At 42.4% G+C, this 22,203-nt stretch overlaps 1 protein-coding gene across 2 annotated transcripts in view; it reads left to right on the top strand.

Annotated features, from left to right (window-relative positions):
* RPH3AL (rabphilin 3A like (without C2 domains)) overlaps positions 1-20,859 on the top strand; it is a 465,043-nt gene extending 444,184 nt beyond the window's left edge. Inside the window, exons 8-10 of one of the 2 annotated variants that reach the window (XM_075334208.1) lie at positions 2,769-2,957; positions 5,944-5,997; positions 20,455-20,859. In XM_075334208.1, coding sequence (XP_075190323.1) covers positions 2,769-2,957; positions 5,944-5,997; positions 20,455-20,489 — 278 coding nt within the window. In that variant the 3' untranslated portion in view covers positions 20,490-20,859. The remainder of the gene's footprint in view (positions 1-2,768; positions 2,958-5,943; positions 5,998-20,454) is intronic. The other variant, XM_075334209.1, reaches the window with a different exon arrangement.
* Positions 20,860-22,203: the final 1,344 nt, after the last annotated feature.

Genomic DNA, 22,203 nt, shown 5'->3' with positions numbered 1-22,203 from the left:
AGGGCAGACCACATCTAACCCTCTCTTAGTGCCCCTATAATGTTCCTGGCCCTCGTCCCGATGCGTTTCATCTCTTTAGACTCATCAGGGGAGTCCGGTATCACATCAGAGATCAGAGGTCCTGTGCCCAAGCTCACATAAAACCTATATAAAGTGTGCTTAATTATTAGGCAACTTCCTTTCCTTTGGCAAACTGGGTCAGAAGAGAGATTTGATGGGCCCTGAAAAGTCCAAAATTGTGATATGTCTTGCAGAGGGATGCAGCAGTCTTGAAATTGCCAAACTTTTGAAGCGTGATCACCGAACAAGCAAGCGTTTCATGGCAAATAGCCAACAGGGTCGCAAGAAGCGGGTTGGGCAAAAAAGGCACAAAATAACTGCCCATGAATTGAGGAAAATCAAGCGTGAAGCTGCCAAGATGCCATTTGCCACCAGTTTGGCCAAATTTCAGAGCTGCAATGTTACTGTAGTATCAAAAAGCACAAGGTGTGTCATTCTCATGGATGTGGCCAAGGTAAGGAAGGCTGAAAAACGACCACCTTTGAACAAGAAACATAAGATAAAACGTCAAGACTGGGCCAAGAAATATCTTAAGACTGATTTTTCAAAGGCTTTAGGGACTGATGAAATGAGAGTGACTCTTGATGGGCCAGATGGATAGGCCAGAGGCTGGATCAGTAAAGGGCAGAGAGCTCCACTCTGACTCAGACACCAGCAAGGTGGAGGTGGGGTACTGGTTTGGGCTGGTATCATCAAAGATGAACTTGTGGGACCTTTTCGGGTTGAGGATGGAGTGAAGCTCAACTCCCATACCTACTGCCAGTTTCTGGAAGACAAATTCTTCAAGCATTAATACAGGAAGAAGTCAGCATTGTTCAAGAAAAACATGATTTTCATGCAGGAAAATGCTCCATCACATGCATCCAACTACCCCACAGCGTGGCTGGCCAGTAAAGGTCTAAAAGATGAAAAAATAATGACAGGGCCCCTTGTTCACATGATCTGAACCCCATAGAGAACCTGTGGTCCCTCATAAAATGTGAGATCTACAGGGAGGGAAAACAGTACACTTCTCGAAACAGTGTCTGGGAGGCTGTGATGGCTGCTGCACGCAATGTTGATTGTAAACAGATCAAGCAACTGACAGAATCTATGGATGGTAGGCTGTTGAGTGTCATCATAAAGAAAGGGGGCTATATTGGTCACTGATTTTTTTGGGTTTTGTTTTTGCATGTCAGAAATGTTTATTTCTAAGTTTAGTGCAGTTATATTGATTTACTTGGGGAAAATAAACAAGTGAGATGGGAATATATTTGGTTTTTATTAAGTTGCCTAATAATTCTGCACAGTAATAGTTACCTGCACACACAGATATCCTCCTAAGATAGCCAAATCTAAACAAAAAAACACTCTAACTTCCAAAAATATTACGCTTTGATATTTATAAGTCTTTTGAGTTGATTGAGAACATAGGTGTTGATCAATAATTAAAAAATCCTCTAAACTACAACTTGCCTAATAATTCTGCAAATGGTGTAGATGGAACTACAAGCATCTCAAAGAGACGTCCAAGCCGATCATGGAAGTTAACATCTAAACAGGAGCATCTTCTGATGAAAAGGATTGAAGAAAACCAACCTGTATGTTTTCTGTAGTTATCTAAAGAAGTAGAATGCCAAACTGGGTGTTTTCTGTGGCACAGTAATGAATATGCTATAGAGCAGAGGTTCCCAACTCCAGTCCTCAAGGCACACCAACAGTGCATGTTTTCAGGATTTCCTTAGTATTGCACAGGTGATAATTTAATCACCTGCAAAGGTGCTGAATCCAACACCCACGCAATGCTAAAGAAATCCTGAAAACATGCACTGTTGGTGTGCCTTGAGGACTGGAGTTGGGAACCTCTGCTATAGAGAAATTGCATGCATGTCTTCTACAAAAGAACCCTCTCCTAAAGCCCATTCACAAAAGATTCCACCTACAATTTGACAAGGCCCATGCTAAAAAACAATCTGATACTCTATACTCTGGAGTGATGAGGCCAAGATAATTGTTTTTGGAACTGATGGCATCAAAACTGTATGGTGGTGCAGAGGTGAGGAATATAAAGAAAAATGCATGGTTCCTACAGTGAAACATAATCATGGAGGTGTCTTTATGTGTGGCTGCATGAGTGCTGATGGTTCATGGTATCATGAATTTACAGATGTACTTCTACACTTAAAGAAAATGATGCAAAACACATAACTAAGGCCACTGTTGCATTTCTGAAAAAGTGTGACAGCAATTCACTGGCCAAGCATGTCTCCTGATCTGAACCCAATCGAACACTTATGGGTAATTTTGAAGAGACAATTTGAGCATCACTACTTATCCAGGATGCAGACTGTAAAACTTTTCTTGAAAAACGTAAAACTATATTTGTTTCACTACATTGCCAACTTGTTCATTCCATGCATAGAAAACTTGGTGCTGTTCTTAAAAGCCATGGAGTTCATAAAAAATACTAGATTTTCTTCAGGGGTGTACTCATTTTTGCATCAACTAATTTCAGTAAAAGTAAAGATTTAGTCATGAAAGTTATATTATTAACCTTACTGGCATGTTATAAGTTAACAAAATATTCTATAAACCTCAGTCTCATCAACATTTTGGAAATTGTTCTTGTGTTACGTGAGATTTTGATTAAAATATTACTTTTCAAAGGGGTTTACTCATTGATGCCGAATTCTGTATGTATAAACATTAACATGTCTTTTTCCTGTTAGTTTCGAGTACTGAGCCCACTCTAAATACAGTTGGTAATCAAAAGAAATATTTTGGCGGAATGCTCTCCAGTGGTTTATCAGGCAGTCTGACCAGCCTTGGCAGTGATCGGGGTGCTGTCAGTGCTACAGAAAGTTGTCCTGGAGAATTATTTGAAGGCTATGATAGCGACATCAGCAGGCGTAGACCAGGTGAGTTGTTTTAAAATTCACTTTTGTTATAAAGCAATAGAAATGCCCTTGATGCTTTTATTAATAACATTTCTCTTACTATTTTAATTAAGATGAAAAATTAATGACTTTTTGGAAACAACCTATAATATAACTGAGTGTTAGTCCTGGCTAGCTGAACCCTTCTGGGTATGTGGCTGTCAAATATCTAGATCAAATTGTAAAGAGTGAATATAGAGTGAGATTACAACAAAATGACAAGGTGTAAAGTGCCACAAACTATTCCTATTTTGAATCAAGATGACAAAATCAGACTGACAGTTGCCGTGCTAAATCCACTCAATTTGATGAATACAGTTTCTTTATATAAGTGTCTAGCACAGACCCTTTCATCAGTACAATTGTATATACATTTAAACACATGAAAACAAATTGTCGGTTACCTTTTTATTAAAGTGAAAAAAACACAATAGTCACTGAAATAACATACAACTGACAAAAGTAGCTTTGAATTTAAATTTACTAAATATCAACTAATGAAAATCAGACAGTACTTTTGAATTGTTTAAAAATATATATATAAATATATATATACTGTATATATACATTTTTTGGGTTTTTTTGGTTGTTTTTAAAACAAACTAAAGAAAATGACACGGACAAAAATAATGGTACCCCCTGAAAATTATTGCAAATAATTTTGCCATAGAGACATATTAAATGAAGTTATGTCCTGTGGTTAGCATTACAGGTTTCTACAAACTTGTAGTCAGATGGTTGGCATATTTATAGAGTGAAAAGTAGTCACTGTGCTGTTTGCTATCATAGTGTGTGTAAAACATTGAAAATAGATAAAGAAAAGCCAAAGAGTGAGATGTTTCAAGAGATTAGAAAGAAAATTATAGACAAGCATATTAAAGGTAAATGCTATAAGGCCATCTTCAAACAGCTTGATGTTCCTATTATTATAGTTGCATATATTATTCAGACATTTAAGGTTTATGGGACTGTAACCAATCAAGAAGGAAAACTGATGACAAATAAAAGCGACAAATAATATGAATGATAAGGTATTATTATAACCATAGAGCCCAGAACAACTTCTATTGAGATAAGAAGTGAATTCCAAGGTCAAGGTTCATCAGCATCAGATCACACCATCCATCGCTGTCTTGGCCATAGTGGACGACATGGAAGATAATCGAGGAGGAAATCACTGTTGAAGGAAAATCATAAAAAAAGAGAATGTTTCAAAATACAAATTGACAAGCCACAAAACTTCTGGGAGTATGTCAAGGCAAGAGTGGAGCTTTTTGGCAAGTCACATCAGCTCTGTTTGCAGATGCCAAAATGAAGCATACAAAGAAAAGATAACTGTATTTATTCTAAATCATTGAGGAGACTCAATTATGTTTTGGGACTGCTTTTTTGCATCTGACACAAGGTGATTTGAATCTGTGCAAGATACAATTGAAATACCAAGACTATCAAGATATTCTGGAGTGTAATATGCTGTCCAGTGTCTGAAAGCTTGTTTTGAGTTGGATCCTCCAACAGAATATAACCTAAAACAAACCTAGAAACATCCAAACATGGTGAAGAGCAAAGCATTGCACTATTCTGAAGCAGCCTTCTATGAGCCCTGATCTACATCCTATTGAACATGTGGGAGGAGCTGAAACATGCCATCTGGATAAGGCGCCTTTCACATATGAGACAGCTGAAGCAGTTTGCTGACGAAAAGTGAGCCAAAATACCTGCAAAAAATTGCTGGTCTCATTGAGAGCTACAGTAATCGTTTGTTTGCATTGATTGCCTCCAAAGGTTATGCAACAAAATATGAAGTTACAGGTTCCCTCATTTTGTCCAGACTCTTTTCATTATTTTTTTTTATTATTTTTCTGTTGAACAAAAATAGAAAATCAATGTCTAATTTTCATTAGTTGATATCAGTCAATTGAATTTAGATTTGCTAAATATTTTTAAAATATAAATCTGAAAATTGTGACTAGCATTTGTATCCAGCCCTCCTAAGTCAACACTTTTTACGATCACTTTTTGCTGCAAAAACTGCAGCAAGTCTTTTCGGGTCTGTCTTTACCAGATTTGCACATCTAGAGCTGAAAAATGTGTTCATTCTTCTTTGCAAAATAGTTCTAGCTCACTCTTTAAAGGGAACCTGTCAGGTGCAATATGCACCCAGAACCACGAGCAGTTCTGGGTGCATATTGCTAATCCCTGACTAACCGTCCCTGTATACACTAGAATAGATAAAGAGATCTTTATAAAAAAATATTTCTAGAGATCTTTAATTGTATGCTAATGAGCGAGGGCACTAGTCCCCTGGGCGTTAGCTCCCTGCCCAGTCTCCCCAATTAGCATGTTAGTAGGTTCCTGTGGGCATGCTATCATGGTAATGAATACGCAGCGTCACAGGATGATCTCACTCACCTCATTGCTGCCATCGCGTCTGACGGGGGATTTCAGCTCAGTGCGCATGACCCCAGAATTTGGGTCATGCGCACTATGAAGCCGGGTGTATGCGTCCTGGCTTAAAACTGAAGTAATGCACATGACCCAAACTGTGGGGTCATGCGCACTGAATCGAAATCCAGCGTGGGTCAGCGATGGCGGTGGAGAGGTGAGTGAGCTCATCCTCTGACTCTGCCCATTCAAGAGCATGTTAGCACGCCCACAGGGACGTACTAACATGCTAATGGGGGCGACTGGCGTGGGAACTAATGCCATAGGAAGCACTGTCTATTTTTTTAATAGAACTTTGCCACTGGTATCAACACAAACTATACATATACAGTACATATGTCACAATCTTAAAGTGTGCAAAACAATATAGAAAGATCATGTTTCTTCGGAGAAGTACAGTGCTATGTTTCAAGATTTTTAAATAGTAAATTTTACGTTATTTGTATTTTTGTTTTATTTTTACCATATTGGCAGATACATTTAAAATATGTCAGACTATTTAATATGTATGTATTTCTGTCAGAAGAGAAGATTACAACTTATCTGAAAAGAAGAAATGCTGCTCGTCATGCTCTAGGTAGTACATTTATATGTGCCATATGGCGGTGCACTAACACACTTTACAATTTAATACTTTCTAACATTTTAACTAATGTCAACAGTAAAATACTTATAATACAATGTATTTAACATCTTTTCAACTATTTCATGTGTGTGTGCCCTTGACATTTTAGGCTCTGTGCCCAGGTGTGCGTATTGCATGCAGTTACGCTGCGTTCTGCACCGCAGCGTAACTGCATGAGTCCTGCGTCCCCAGCACAATCTATGAAGATTGTGCATAATCCATGTGCATGTTGCGTTTTAGAACGCAGCGATTTGCATGCTGCCAAATCGCTGCATTCTAAAAAGCAACATGTCACTTCTTTTGTGCACTTTGGATGCAGCCCCCGCTCTGTCTATGGGAGAAGCTGAATCCAGAGAGCATGAAATCGGCTTTTCATTACACAGTGTTTCTGCAATGATTTGAAGCGCACATGTGCTGTTCAAATCGCTGCAGAAATTTCTGCAAGGACAGGATGCAACGTGGGCACATAGCCTTATACTCACTAACTCCATTCTCTCGTGGAGGTTTAAACTTGAAGTCTTGTAGTCTGAAGATTTAGCCTGTCTTGTTTGTTGATGTTGGCCACTGTTTGTCGAAATTATTAGTGTACTGTAAATTTATTGATTCATGACAGATGTGTCCATCCTTAACGTGACTTGAATTACGTCATGATACCAATTGAATAAAATTTTTCACCTAGGAAAAAGGTCTAGAGTAACACACATATACCATTTTTAAACATTGGAACCCAGCTATCTAGTAAAAAAAAGTATACATTAAACATACTTTCTATTTTCATAGGAGACTAGATGTATATGTTGTTTTTTCCTGTTGGGCTTAGAAATGTTAGGAAAGACACATCTGTGCTTATCACTTATGTTTTATTGCTCACAGGTCCCAGTGTCTCATGTATTGATATTCTTGTTTTCATAAGAGGGAAGTCATTGGCTGATATAACTTATACCCTAAGTATGTTATTGTCTCATTCTATTGAATATCTTCTAGTTCTGAGTTCAGTGAGCTGTATAAATGCCCTTGGTGTCTGCAGCCTTTGTTTTTCATTTATGAGAACTAATATTCCCATAATCTAGAGAGCGAGCTGAAGATGAGCACATGTATGCAAGTGGAATTAATTTTGTGAATTTTACAAAAATTCGTATTCTCGTATTCTCCACTCTGTGAAAATTCAGCAAAATCACGGTCAGCTGTGACTACCATTTTTCTGAACCATAGAGGGTTAAGAAAATGGTTAAAAATATTTTTTTTCCCCCACCTTTCCCTATTCCGCACTTGCATTTCTGCTTCTCCATTCCTGACTTCTGGCATGACTAGGCATTTGACATCATTAGTAGTGGTGCACATTGTAACTATGTAACTATATGACATTACAACATGCTTTGCCAAAGTAATGACAAAGCGTGCAGTGATGTCTGAGATCTTGTTGTGGTGAATGCCAGAGTTAGGAGTGAAGTGGCAGAATATATGCTACATAATGGGTGAAGAGGAAAAAAAATAGGTTTGGAAAACTGGATGGCAGGTCTCAGGGATGGCAAGATACATGAGCGGTCAGGTGAGTATTAATTCAGAATTTTTTTTTATATCCTGAGTGAGACTCCAGTGTACAATGAGGAACATTCAATTTGCAGAGAATAGCTTTGCGCAAATCACACAAATTTGACAATAAAATTCAATTTGTAGCAATTAGAACAGATCTCTTCTTCTCTGGAGGCATTATCCGATTTACATTTTTCAGAAAAAGAGTGGTTTCATGAATACAACCCCTATCCATATTCGCTATATGGTAGGTAAAAATGAAAAAAAAAATCTTATTTGGAGTGGTTACTCCTATAAATCTTACACTGACAGAACTGAAGAAGAAAAGAAAAAAGAAAAAAAAAAACCAAAAAATAAAACAGCACTTACTCTTTGTTAATGTGCACATATCCTGCAGCACATTACAGTTTCACTTAACATTAACAATCACAGTTCAACTTCCCTCTGGTTTGCATCTGATTTAACTGAATGGTGGGTCCTAGCGCAACCCAATCCACACACTGTAGCAGTCACCTTCCTTCAGTCCCTCATTCAGTCTCCTTGGGGATCCTATAATGACAAGATTAAAGCTTTGCACACCCAGCCATCTACTAGGAATCGGCTCAGTTGGTTGACTGTATTGACGTGCCAGTTGAGGTTATCCCAGTACCTTGAACATTAAGGGGCCTGGCCACTAGAGTCCTACATCAGTATACGTCACCTAAGTCACCTGGTACCTTGATGGTTTAGGGGACCTGGTTGCTAGGGTTCCATGCTCCTGCTACTATCATCTAGGGCCACTCTGTTTAAGGATTAGTCTTTAGTTACAATGCTGTTCACACCCAATGTCTTTTGGCCACACTTGAAGTTCACACTATCTCGCCTTTTGTCTCCTGTTCTCTGTTGCCGCAAACCACACCACTGTGTGTGACCTTCACAACCAAGTGGCTATATGTCTCTCATGTTCGCTCACTAGGTTTTCACTGATTCTTTCTAGAATGAACCATCACTATATCTTTCCGTTGACCCCCTACAAGGATAAGCTAGCATTAACACTTAACTACTTCTGTTCCTGTAGTTGAGTAAATTCCTTATTAACCCCTTCACAACCAATGACATACTAGTGCATCATTAGTCGTATGGTTATCGCGAGCTCTAGCGGTGAGCTCACAGTAATCCCCGCACGCATCTGCTGATCTGATCAGCAGACACGTGCAGCTAAAAGGCGCAAGTAGATTGGAGATCCACCTGCTCCTGTTAACCCCTTAGATCGCGCTGTCAAACTCTGACCATGCAATTTAAAGTGTCATGGCGGGGATCTGTTCACTGCCGCTATCAACAGCCCCATGATACGATCACGAGGCACTGATGTGTTACCATAACAGCATGGGGTCAGATGACCCCTGACGCGGTCATGAGTCACAGATCAGCATTTCTCTTGATCAGAACCATGCTGCAGCGGAAAATTTAAATGAAAAATGGAAAATTACCTGGGGGTGAAAGAGTTAAATATCCTCAATAACTACTACATGTTATACATTACACAATCAATATTACACATCACAGGAACACCTTACAATATATCACATCACATTGTGTATTGTCAGGGATACAAGGCTGTAAAAATATCTTTAATGTTGAAGAAGAGGATAGTGGATCTTGTGGATAGATACCAAAATTCTTAAGCTGGGTTCACACATAGCGACAGCGACAACGACGTCGCTGTTACGTCACCATTTTATGTGACGCAACAGCGACCTTGTAAGTCGCTGTTATGATCACTGCTTAGCTGTCAAACACAGCAGAAGCAGCAGTGATCATAACGACACGCGACGCTGTGCTACATGTGCAGAGAGCAGGGAGCCGCGCACACTGCTTAGTGCTGGCTCCCTGCACTCCTAGCTATAGTACACATCGGATTAATTACCCGATATGTACTGCAGCTACATGTGCAGAGAGCAGGGAGCCGGCACTGGCAGCGAGAGCGGCGGATGCTGGTAACGAAGGTAAATATCGGGTAATCAGGGAAAGGTCTTCCCTTGGTTACCCGATGTTTACCCTGGTTACAGCTTACCGCAGCTGCCAGACGCCGGCTCCTGCTCCCTGCTCGCTTCATTTCATCGCTCTCTCGCTGTCACACGTAGCGATGTGTGCGTCACAGCAGGAGAGCGACGCCCAAAAAATGAAGCTGGACATTCAGCAACAACCGGCGACCTCACAGCAGGGGCCAGGTCATTGCTGGATGTCACACACAGCGACAGCGACGGGACGTCGCTGCAACGTCACAGAAAATGGTGACGTAGCAGCGACGTCGTTGTCGTCGTCGCTGTGTGTGACACCATCCTTACTATGAAAGCCTTATCCTGAATTAATGAGAATATGCAGATAAAATGTATTCCAACCCAAGCTAATATTAAAATAAGCTTAGCTATTGCTTTGCTTCAGAAAAATGTAAAGTGTTTTCTATTACATAATAACTGGATTTGAAAAAAACTTAAAGGGAAAAAATCAATGAAAGGAATAAAGCTTTTTTTCTGATTTCATGACCTATGCAGCAGCATAGCACAGTATTTAAAAATTGCCATTGAAACTGTCTTTACAGAGATTTAAACTTCTCTAGAAGTGAAGATGAAGAAAAAGGATCTAAGAAAAATAAATTGATTAATTTTAGAATGCGTATGAAATGTCCCCCTAGTAATTTCATCAAGTGAGAGATTGAAAATTGGATATATGCATGAAAATAGTTGTAAATTTTTGTTCTCAGGCAGTCTGTCACATTTTGCAAGTGGCTTAAAGTCGTTCAAGGATCTTTGAGTTTTATAATTTGATGAACCAGACAGTTATATCTATTCATAGAAGTAAAAACATGCTGCTGGAAAATAAATTGGCTGCTCTAAATGAGTTCCATGCCGAGTCTTCTGCCAACCCCCATAGTTACCATCATCATGTCTCTTCTTTTCCTACAAGACCATGGGGTTTGTTTTTCTGTCATTGTTTTTTTCCCTTCAGCTAGATTGATCATAGAAATAGATCTGCTGTGAGCAACTGTGCAAATTATCTGTGTTTACTGCCCAATGATTATCTGAACATTTCAGATTGAGTAATGGATGCATCCTTGTTTTCATGCTGGTGGTATATACTGTAATGAAAAATTCACAAAATGTTTATAAATGTAAAATATTAGTATGATACAAAGCAAAACAAAATGGTTCTCAAAATATGGTAAATATTCCAAATTGAATCAAGGCATTATATATAAACTCTTAACGATTGAAATTACAAAACCAAGAAGGAAAAGTCATGGTGTTGGAAATCACAGGATCGAGGTAATACAATGAGGAGGGTAATACAAGTTAAGGTCTACTGTGCACTTGGAAAGCCGGGCAATACTTTCTAAGACAAAAGAGTAAATATATTTTTACTTTAAAAAAAACCCAAACAATTAAGCAAGGAATCTTGCTTCTTCAAAATTAGGATGTTTGAGAAATATGGCTTTAAAGGAACTGGTTGGCTCAATTTAGATTCCTAAATCATTGGCATGACACTAGTCTCTGCTCTACTTGCATGCCCTACAATGAGCTAAGGGTCCCGTTACACGTAGAGGTGTTCCAGCGATCCTGACAATGATACGACCTAGTCAGGATTTCTGGAACATCACTACATGGTTGTTAGTGAGCTGTCAAACAGGCAGATCTAAGTAATAATGCAGCAACGATACGGCGATCCTTGGTGGTCGTTGGGACCCTTTCACACCGCAGCTATTCTGATGGGCGTTGAAAAGACAAAGCAAAAACACAGCGCTGCATGCTGCCCAGCGGGACACCAACGATCAAAAAATTAACCAGGACGTTCAGGTACGATCGGCGATATCGCAGCGGGGGGGAGAATGGTCACTGCTATGTGTCACACATAGCGAGATTACTAGCGCGGTCGCTGTTGCGTCACAACCTGTGACGTTTCAGTAATCTCGCTAACGACATCACTATGTGTAACGGGGGCTTTAGATTGGATGTCCTACCTCAATGTAAAGCTGTATGGTCTGAAAAACAAAGCTGTATAAGTGAATAACAATGAGAAGACTATGATCAGTCCTCACCACAGCACACACCAGATAACTGGATGAAGTGGGGTCTGGAAACATGGTCTTCTGACGCATTTTAAAGCTTAGCATATAATTAGCAGCATGTTTAGCACTGTGTAGCAATAGGGTACAGCAACTTGCCACTGGTTTAAGCAAATATGTATCAACCTGCTAAGTTCTCTATGAGTTCACCAAGTTGACAGATAGACAAGAACAATATTCAGTCCCAAGTCCTTTACTTGCACTTAGTTTCATGTTTCCATGGCCTTATATGATACCACAGGAGTGCAAATGCACCATTGTAAAGATTAATAAAGAGCCATCTTCTTAAAGATTATCACTAGAGATGAGCAATGTTCGAAGTTCGAGGTTCGCCAATTTCATGTTCAAGTGATTTTGGGTGCTGTTCGAGTCGTTCGACAAACTCGAACGATTTGGTAAAAGTTCGGTAGTTCGAGTTACGTTCGAGAATGGTTCGATCAACAAAATGCCTCGCTGGCTTTTCACTGTAATAGTGTGAGTCACTGTGAATCACGCTATTATCAAAATTCAGCGTATAGTGTGCGGGGGGACGGGGTTTAGATCAGTGCTGCTGCTGAGTGCTGAAAGAATGCCGGTCGCCATTTCTTTTTTATCCTAACCGCTTGTACAGTGGGGCGGGCCAGGCTGTCAGTAAATCACAGAGACACACACTGCAAAGTGGATTTTTGCGAGACAAGCAAGGGCTTGTGTCATAGGCTGTGCATGTCTCATGTCTTTGATCTATAAGATCTGGCCATTTTTCCCCGTTGCCGCCATTATCTCTCTGCTGTGGGTGGGTGACAGTCACCGCTCCCGCTGCTGCTGCTGTGTGCGCTATAGCCATGCAGTGCAATCTACACAGTGCTTTAGGGATTAGGGACTCCTTGTAATTTAAGCCCTTTTCAGGGCTGCATTACAGCTGTTCATAGGCATTGTTGCTAGTCTGGTCCGTGCAAACGTCGTGCAGGGCTTTAGATAACAGCGTCTCGTTACATCAGCTCTGGCAAGTCCTTGCTGCATTTTATCATTGGCAGGGATAGAAACTGAGGCTTCCTTTGCTGTCCTGTTACCTACAGCACCTGAGCATTCTACTCTCCTGCCCATTTTTGCTACGCTATTTTTTATAGCAAACAGTGCTGACTCTTAGTGGCATCCAAAAAGTGTCTGCTATACTAACTTAGTGTCCCACTGGTGCGAGGCAAGGTCCACCACCTCTGCATTCTACCCCCCTGCCCATTTTTGCTATGCTATTTTTATAGCAAACAGTGCTGACATTAATGGCATCCAAAAAGTGTCTGCTATACTAACTTAGTGTCCCACTGGTGCCAAGCAAGGTACATCACCTCTGCATTCTACCCTTTTGCCCATTTTTGCTACTCTATTTTTATAGCAAACAGTGCTGACACTTTTAGAACCATAGTTGCATTGTCAGGGATAGTCAGTGCTGGTTCTTCCGCTATCAATAAAGCTAGACCACCTCTGCATTGTACACCACCTCTCCATTTTTGCTACGACATTTTAAGTGTCCAATCTGGTCACAAAGAAAATGAGTGGCAAAAGGACAGATGCTGGTGGAAAGGGGAACAGGCGTGTTGGAAAGGGAAAAAAAGTTTGTGTCCATGGGGGAGGTGGTACAGCTACGGTAACATCTGCTGAAGAAAGGCCATCTTCGAGCAAAAGTAAGGCCGGCTTTGCACACTACGACATTGCAGGTGCGATGTCGGTGGGGTCAAATCGAAAGTGACGCACATCCGGTGTCACTTGCGATGTCGTAGTGTGTAAAACCTTTTTGATACAATGAACGAGCGCAAAAGCGTCGTTATCGTATCATCGGTGTAGTCTCCGACATTTCCATAATGCCGGTGTAGCGACAGGTACGATGTTGTTCCTCGTTCCTGCGGCAGCACACATCGCTGTGTGTAAAGCCGCAGGAGCGAGGAACATCACCTTACCTGCGTCCCAGCTGCTATGAGAAGGAAGGAGGTTGGCTGGATGTTTACATCCTGCTAATCTCCACCCCTCCGTTGCTATTGGCCGCCTGCCGTGTGACGTCGCTGTGACGCCGCACGGCCCGTCCCCTTAGGAAGGAGGCGGGTCGCCGGCCAGAGCGACGTCGCAGGACAGGTGAGTGCATGTGAAGCGGCCATAGCGATAATGTTCGCTACGGCAGCTATCACAAGATATCGCACGTACGACGGGGGCAGGGACTATCGCACTCGATATTGCAGCATCGGTATGCAATGTCGTAATGTGCAAAGGCCGGACTAAGATGTCTACTACTTTCCATGGACAATCCGATGTGCTCCCTTTGTTACAGAACTACAGTAACAAAGGTAGATGATGCACAAAAAAAGAACATACTTGAATGGATCTCAAGTGCTCCAACAAGTGGCCTCTCCTCCACCTCAACATCAACATCCAAAAAACATTTCTCTGATTTGTCACCCCAATCGCACTTGCTTTCTCCCAGCTCTCAAGTATCCACCGCCCAGAGTATGGTGTAACAGAGATGGGTGAGTCTGCAGAGCTGTTCAGTCACACTATAAGCTCTGAATCAGAGGTCTGCTCCCAAGCTACAGTGAGTACAGACCAGGAAATGGTCTGCAGTGATGCCCAGAAGCTTTGTGAGCCTGATTCAGGCCCTGATGACCAAGTTTTTGAGCATAATGTAGACCCTCATTCACAAACCGTAACACCTCTTGGTGGAGACAATGAGGAACATACTGATGATGATGAGACTCAGATACCTGATTGGATGACAACTTAACTATTCAGTCAGGGCAGGAAGAGGTTAGGTCTGAGGGCGAGGGGAGTGCAAACACAATGGTTGATGATGAAGTTCTAGATCCCACTTACAGTCAACCACCAGTCAGGCACTCGAGGAGGTCAGCAGGAAAATGAGACTGACGACGAGGTTAGCTTGCGCCTTCCTGGACAAAGATGGAGTGCTGACAGCACGTTAACAACTGCATCCTCAGCCACAACTCTGCCTCTGAGCACAAGTCGGGGTGGCTCTGCAGGTCCCATGGGCTCTAATAGTTGCATTGCCTGGTCCTTTTTTGACATAGCAAAGGATCACCCAACTCATGTGATCTGTAGACTTTGTTACCAATCTGTAAGTAGAGGCCAAAAATTCACTAGTTTGACCACTTCGTCCATGAACCGTCACATGAATAACAAGCATAAGTCCCAGTGGGAAGCTCACTGTGCTACAATGCGGCCTAGCGGAGCGGGCCAACCACCGTCTGCCCCTTCAACTGCATCTGCGCGCTCTTCATCCTCTATGACTGTGGGGACAGCTGTCACACATGTTTTTCTACGCAGACCTTCCTCCTCTTTAACCGCAACAGGCAGTTTGCTTGGCAGGTCATCATCAGTTGTTTTGGGAGGGGAAACAGGTGCTGTTGTAGAGCTCTCTCAGACATCGAGAGCACCAACTTTGGATGAAGGCAATATCATGTCTCTGCCTGCACTTTCCTCACAGACCAGAAGTTTTCCAGGGATACCCTACTCCACACCATCTCCGCACAGCAGCCAGATCTTGGTCCCTCAGATGTGGACACTGAAAAGGCCATTTCCTCTGAGCCATAACAAAGCTAAGAGGTTGACTTTCATCCTCTGCAAGCTGTTGGCTACAGAAATGCTGCCTTTCCGCCTGGTGGACACAGAGGATTTTCGAGACATTATGTCCGTCGCAGTGCCCCAGTATCAGATGCCCAGTCGCCAATACTTCTCCAAGAAAGGTGTGCCTGTGCTACACCAGCATGTCGCACACAACATCACTGCTTCCTTGAGAAACTCTGTGTGTGAACGGGTGCATTTCACCACCGATACTTAGACCAGTAAGCATGGACAGGGGCATTACATGTCACTGACTGGGCACTGGGTAACTATGATGCGAGATGGAGAAGGGTCTGCTGTACAAGTCTTGCCGTCCCAACGACTTTTGCGTCAATCCTCTCTCTGTCCAAGTTCCTCCACTGCTTCTGCCTCCTCAACCTCGTCTAGATCCTCCACCTCCACCCCAAGCCTGCCTGGTCAGGCTACTCGCGTTGTAACTGCGCACAAGGAATCCTGCACACCTCTTTACTATGCTGGCAGCAGAGCTAAACGGCATAAGGCGGTCTTTACCTTGAAATGTCTTGGAAATAAGAGTCACACAGCTGAGGAGTTGTGGTCAGCTGTTGCGAGCGAGTTTAGTAAATGGTTGTCTCCACTCAACCTGCAGCCAGGGAAGGCCGTGTGCGACAATCCTGCAAACCTTGGTGCGGCCCTACGCCAGGGCAAGGTGACACACGTGCCTTGTATGGCTCACGTGTTGAACCTTGTTGTCCAGCAATTTTTAACCCACTATCCCGGCCTAGATGGGCTTCTGCACAGGGCACGGTCACTCTCTGCTCACTTCTGCCGTTCAACCGCTGCAGCTGACCGACTTGCATAGCTCCAGAAGTCTTTCAGCCTGCCGGTTCATCGCCTGAAATGCGATGTTCCGACACGCTAAAATTCGACTCTCCACATGTTGCAGCGACTGTGGCAGCACCGCCGAGCTCTGGTGCAATACGTTATGACGTATAGCCTGGGCCAACGAGATGCAGAGGTGGGGCAGATCACACTGCTGGAGTGGTCTCAGATCAAGGACCTATGCACCCTTCTGCACAGTTTCGACATGGCGACGAATATGTTTAGTGCTGACAGAGCCATTATCAGCATGACAATTCCAGTCATTTACATGTTGGAGCACACGCTAAATACTATTCAGAGTCAAGGGGTGGGACAAGAGGAAGGGGAGGAAGTACAGGAGGATTCATATGCGCAAGGGATACCAACATCTGCAAGGTCCAGACGTTCTGCATCACCAAGGCGGCAGGCATGCGACGGTGGGGGAGAGGGATTAACAAAGGTGCATGGTAGCAGCCAAAATGTTGAGGAAGGTGCAGGAGACCAGGAAGAAATGGAGGACAAACTCTCGATGGGCATGGAAGACTCAGCAGATGAGGGAGACCTTGGTCAAATTTCGGTTGAACGAGGTTGGGGGGAGATGTCAGAGGAAAAAAGCACGGTTATCACCTCACCGCCAAAAACACAGTGAGGACTTGGTCCGCATGGATGCGCAAGACACATGAGCACCTTCTTCCTGCACTACCTACAACATGACCCTCGGATTGTCTGAATTAGAAGTAATGATGACTACTGGGTTGCCACACTATTAGATCCTCGGTACAAGTCCAAATTTGGCGAAATAATTCCAGCCATAGAAAGGGACGCACATATGCAGGAGTATCGGCAGAAGCTGTTACTCAATCTTAGCTCAGCTTTTCCACCAAACACCAGTGGTGCACGGAGTGAATCTCCCAATTGTAACTTGCCAATCATGGGACTGTCTCGTCATTATCAGTCAAACCGTATCTGGTCCTGGTAACAGCAATTTTATGGAATCGTTTCATAATTTTTTTAGACCATCCAATGAAAGGCCACAAGAGACAAGAAGTCTGACACATAGTCAACAGCTGGAGAGGATGATACAGGAGTATCTCCAAATGAACATCGATGCCATGACTTTGCAACTGGAGCCTTGCTCATTTTGGGTTTCAAATCTTGAAAAATATCCTGAGCTTGCCACTTACGCCTTGGAGATCTTGTCGTGTCCCGCATCCAGCGTTGTCTCTGAATGTGTCTTCAGTGCTGCTGGGTGTGTGCTGACAGATAAGCGCATGAGTCTGTCCAGTGACAATGTGGACAGACTAACGTTCACCAAGATGAACAAGTCATGGATCCACAAGGACTTTACAACCCCTGTGTCATCCTGGGGAGAGTAAAGGCTAGCGTATTTTGGAATGTGCTTCATGCAAATCAACCTGTCAAGTTTGCAAGTGGGGGACAACTGATGCCACTGAAGTGGTGTGTGTGGCCCAATTTTTGGAAACAAGGGAGACTGCTTGGAGTCCCCTTGCGGTGTTTTTATAAATGAGCCAAGATGAACAAGTCATGGTTCAGCAAAGACTTTACTACCTTCCCCGGTGTCATCCTGGGGACAGTTAAGGCTGGCGTATTTTTGAGTGTGTTTGATGCTAATCAACACATCTAGTTTGCAACTGGGGCACAAGTGATGCCACTGAAGTGGTGTGTGTGGCCCAATTTTTGGAAAAAAGGAAGACTCTGCTTGGAGTCCCCTTGCTGTGTTTTTAAAAATGAGCCAAGATGAACAAGTCATGGTTCAGCAAAGACTTTACTACCTTCCCCGGTGTCATCCTGGGGACAGTTAAGGCTGGCGTATTTTTGAGTGTGTTTGATACTAATCAACACATCTAGTTTGCAACTGGGGCACAAGTGATGCCACTGAAGTGGTATGTGTGGCCCAATTTTTGGAAAAAAGGAAGACTCTGCTTGGAGTCCCCTTGCTGTGTTTTTAAAAATGAGCCAAGATGAACAAGTCATGGTTCAGCAAAGACTCTGCTACCTACCCCGGTGTCATCCTGGGGACAGTTAAGGCTGGTGTATTTTTTAATGTGTTTGATGCTAATCAACACATCTAGTTTGCAACTGGGGCACAAGTGATGCCACTGAAGTGGTGTGTGTGGCCCAATTTTTGGAAACAAGGAAGACTCTGCTTGGAGTCCCCTTGCTGTGTTTTTAAAAATGAGCCAAGATGAACAAGTCATGGTTCAGCAAAGACTTTGCTACTTACCCCGGTGTCATCCTGGGGACAGTTAAGGCTGGCGTATTTTTGAGTGTGCTTGATGCTAATCAACACATCTAGTTTGCAACTGGGGCACAAGTGATGCCACTGAAGTGGTGTGTGTGGCCCAATTTTTGGAAAAAAGGGAGACTCTGTTAAAAGCACAGCAAGGGGACTCCAATGAGCCAAGGTGAACAAGTCATAGATCAGCAAGGACTTTGCTACCCCGGTGTCATCCTGGGGAGTGTAAAGGCTTGTGGATTTGGATTGTGCTTCATGAAAATCTACCTGTCAAGTTTGCAACTGGGGAACAAGTGATGCCACTAAAGTGGTGTCTGTGGCCCAATTTTTGGGAAAAGGGAGACTCTGGTTGGAGTCCACTTGCTGTGTTTTACATGATTTTAGAAGGGCATGACATGCCTATATCTGTATAAGCAAGGATGGTTGACCTTAGGGAGATCAACATCAAACACCGTGGAGACACCATCACGTGTTTCTCAATGCAGTGATTCTAGAGCAATGCCCCCTGGGAAATATTCAAAACAACAAAGCCTGTGGAGACCCCATCACATGTTTCTCAACGCTGGCAGGAAACTAGCCAGGTCTTTCACCGGGAAGGAACAACCAAGGGAAGGGCAGTCTTCAGTCAAGGAGACCACCTATGCCAAACATGGTATCCATCCACATGTGTGGAAGGGCAGTCTCCAGTCAAGGAGACCACCTATGCCAAATTGGTATCCATCCACATGTGTGGATGGATACCATGTTTGGCATAGGTGGTCTCCTTGACTGGAGACTGCCCTTACCTTGGTTGTTCCTTCCCGGTGAAAGATCTGGCTAGTTTCCTGCTAGCGTTGAGAAACATGTGATGGTGTCTCCGCAGGCTTTCTTCTTTTGAATATTTCCCAGGGGGCATTGCTCTAGAATCACTGCGTTGAGAAACACGTGATGGTGTCTCCGCAGTGTTGGATGTTGATCTCCCTAAGGTCAACCATCCTTGTTTATGTAGTCTTCTACTAGGCATTGCTCCCACTAGCCAGTTTCCTACTCCACACTGATGAGGGGCAAATACCCCGAAACAGCTGTCTGTGGATGGATACCATGTTTGGCATAGGTTGTCTCTTTGACTGGAGACTGCCCTTCCCTTGGTTGTTCCTTCCCGGTGAAAGACCTGGCTAGTTTACTGCCAGCGTTGAGAAACATGTGATGGTGTCTCCGCAGGCTTTCTTGTTATGCCTATATTTGTTTCTCGTCCTCTTTTTACTCATCCAGCTCTTTTGTTTTCGCATGAGTATATGTCCTGGTCACTTTCCCATGTGATTGTGGTGTCTTGGGAGTTGTTTGTCACCTTTTGGACACCTTTAAAGGCGTTTTCTATGTGTTTTTATGTGTTTGCCTCCCATTGTTTTCAAAGGGGTTCGAGCCGTTCGTCGAACGGTTCGTCGAATGTTCGTCGAACGGGGCCTCCGTTCAACGAACAGAACCGAACTCGAACGCCAGGGGGGTGGCTCATCTCTAATTATCCCACTTTCAACCATCTTAGTTCATGCTTAGTTGACAACCAGTCTCACTCCAACATACTTTTTCATGACTTATGAGGTAACTCCTTAAACCCATATTTCTTAATGTTTCTTGGAGTGCTTTCAAAAAGAAGCCCCTTCACAGGTTCTCACCACCTAATATAAGAGTGCAACAAAACCCTTGCATAGGCGGTCTGTATGGTATGTATGCCTTTTGGTCTTTGTAGGGTCATATATTAATTCCATATTGGCTAACTAACATGTAAATTCTACATTCTGGGTTGCTGCTCATGTACTGGAGGGGCAGACAGCTTTTATTAAGGGTCAAAATAAATATTACCAAGTTACTGTATCTCGCAACTTGAACCTTAAAAATTATGTCCAGAGAGTGGTATCTGGCATGTCAGTTTTACATAGTGTTTTTTTTTTGTTTGTTTTATTACACATTTTATTAAAGCAGAAAAGTTTTTGGCTTGTGCCCAATATCTTATGTTAAGGCATTAAAAATGTCTTGTTCATTATTCTACTTGTCTGTTCAAATAGAAAGTTATGATATAATATATAATATCTTGTTGTTTTGTTTTTTTTTCCCTATAAAGGAAAATATCGTGGAAATGTGAATCTACGCCGCTGAACAAAATGTACCAAAAGAAGAATATTATTGATATGCTGAAAAAGGATGTTAGTAATCTTTTAAAACCAGTTGCAAGTTTCAAAAACTCATCAGATAATTGATCTTCAGGTTCGGGTCTAAAGATAGTATGTGTTGTGTAAATTGTTTCAACCATTGGTTGAGTATTTACAATAAAGTATTTCAATATGATATGTGATTCTTATCTAACTATATACAGATAATATTGTAGATGAATTTGTGTGCTTTCTAATGTTGTATGTATTAACTATTGTGAAAGCTATACATTTTGTTTCTAAAACTAAATTGTGTGGATACTCGCCTGTTTCTTTGTATTCTTTTATTGATAAAATCCCTTAAATATTTACAATAATTTACCCATCTACAGAAATAAAATATTCTAAACTTTTAAAATCTACACACTATATATTCAGCCCTTTTTTATGTTTCTTAGGTGTTTGTAGTATAGGAGACCACCAGGGTGAAGAAAAAGGAAGGCAGACAATTGTTTTTCAGTTTTACAGTTACAGCACATTGCAATAATTTTTGTAGAAATAATCAAATCTGTAAATCCCAATAAGTCCGATTTATCAGAGTCCGTATTACTGTGACAACTTTTCCTATCTCCATGAAACTGTAGAAATGATAAGCGTGTATAAAGGCAGTACAGTGCAGCACAAAAACAGTAGAAAAAGGTTCCGCACCACCAAGCATTACCTTCAAAGGGTGTCACAAAAGCAAGAGAATCAGCTCAGGCACTCCATGATCCTGGCTCAGAGGTGCACGTCCGGTCAGATAAAGAATTCCATACACAGTCCATATAATGGATGAGACCGCACTCCCCAAAGTACGCCAAGTGACGACGGCTGTTTCGCGTCTAATTACGCTTCGGCAGGTCCATGAGTTGGACCTGTCAAAGCATAATTAGACTCGAAATGGCCGTCATCCTGGAGGGGGCCTGCACCTAACTCCTCTCCTGCTTTTCACCATGCACCTGTAATTTAATAAAGAAGATCATTTGGCATACTTTGGAGAGTGCGGTCTCATCCCTTCTATGGACTGCATAAAGGCAGTACAAGCAAGACTTAATTTCTCCTTTATTCCATGAACTAGCTTTATAGGACTTAATATGGACAAATAAGGGCTTAGAGTGGTTGTCGTTAATTTAACAAATAGACACACTACTAAATACTGCATTATCTACATATTCATAAATGCGTACCTTCAACATATTTTTTTTGTGTTAAATTAGCACATGTTAAATATATTTTAATTAATATTTCTGTTGTAAAATACATGTATGAAGCTCATCGGGCATTAGATACTACTTGCGTGCAGTGTGAATAGAGCGGTAGTCAGACAAGCCGGGATCAGAAACCAGGAGGACACAACAGGACACAGGGAGCAGGCAGAGATGAGCTCAAGACATAGGTTAAGGGTCAGGATATCAGAGTACGTATAGGATACAAGGAACAGGCGGAGGCGTGGTCAGGAGAAGTTCTGAGATCAGAAGCCAGGAGGTAACGACAAAGACGGGGGAGGACAGAGCAAAGTCAACAACAGTCCAGGGTCGAGAAGCCAAGATCAGATAACTGTACACAAACTGGAGCCAGGAGCACTACTGCGGAACTAGAAAGTACGACTGGCAACGTTCCGGGCAGGCATGCGCCCTAATCAAGCAGAGTAATCACCTGTAACATGGAACATCTGAATAAGC

The sequence above is a fragment of the Anomaloglossus baeobatrachus genome, chromosome 2 (assembly GCF_048569485.1).
Source record: "Anomaloglossus baeobatrachus isolate aAnoBae1 chromosome 2, aAnoBae1.hap1, whole genome shotgun sequence".
NCBI classification, from domain to species: domain Eukaryota; kingdom Metazoa; phylum Chordata; class Amphibia; order Anura; family Aromobatidae; genus Anomaloglossus; species Anomaloglossus baeobatrachus.
Note: the sequence above shows the minus strand (reverse complement) of the source record. Positions and strands in the feature narration are given on the sequence as shown.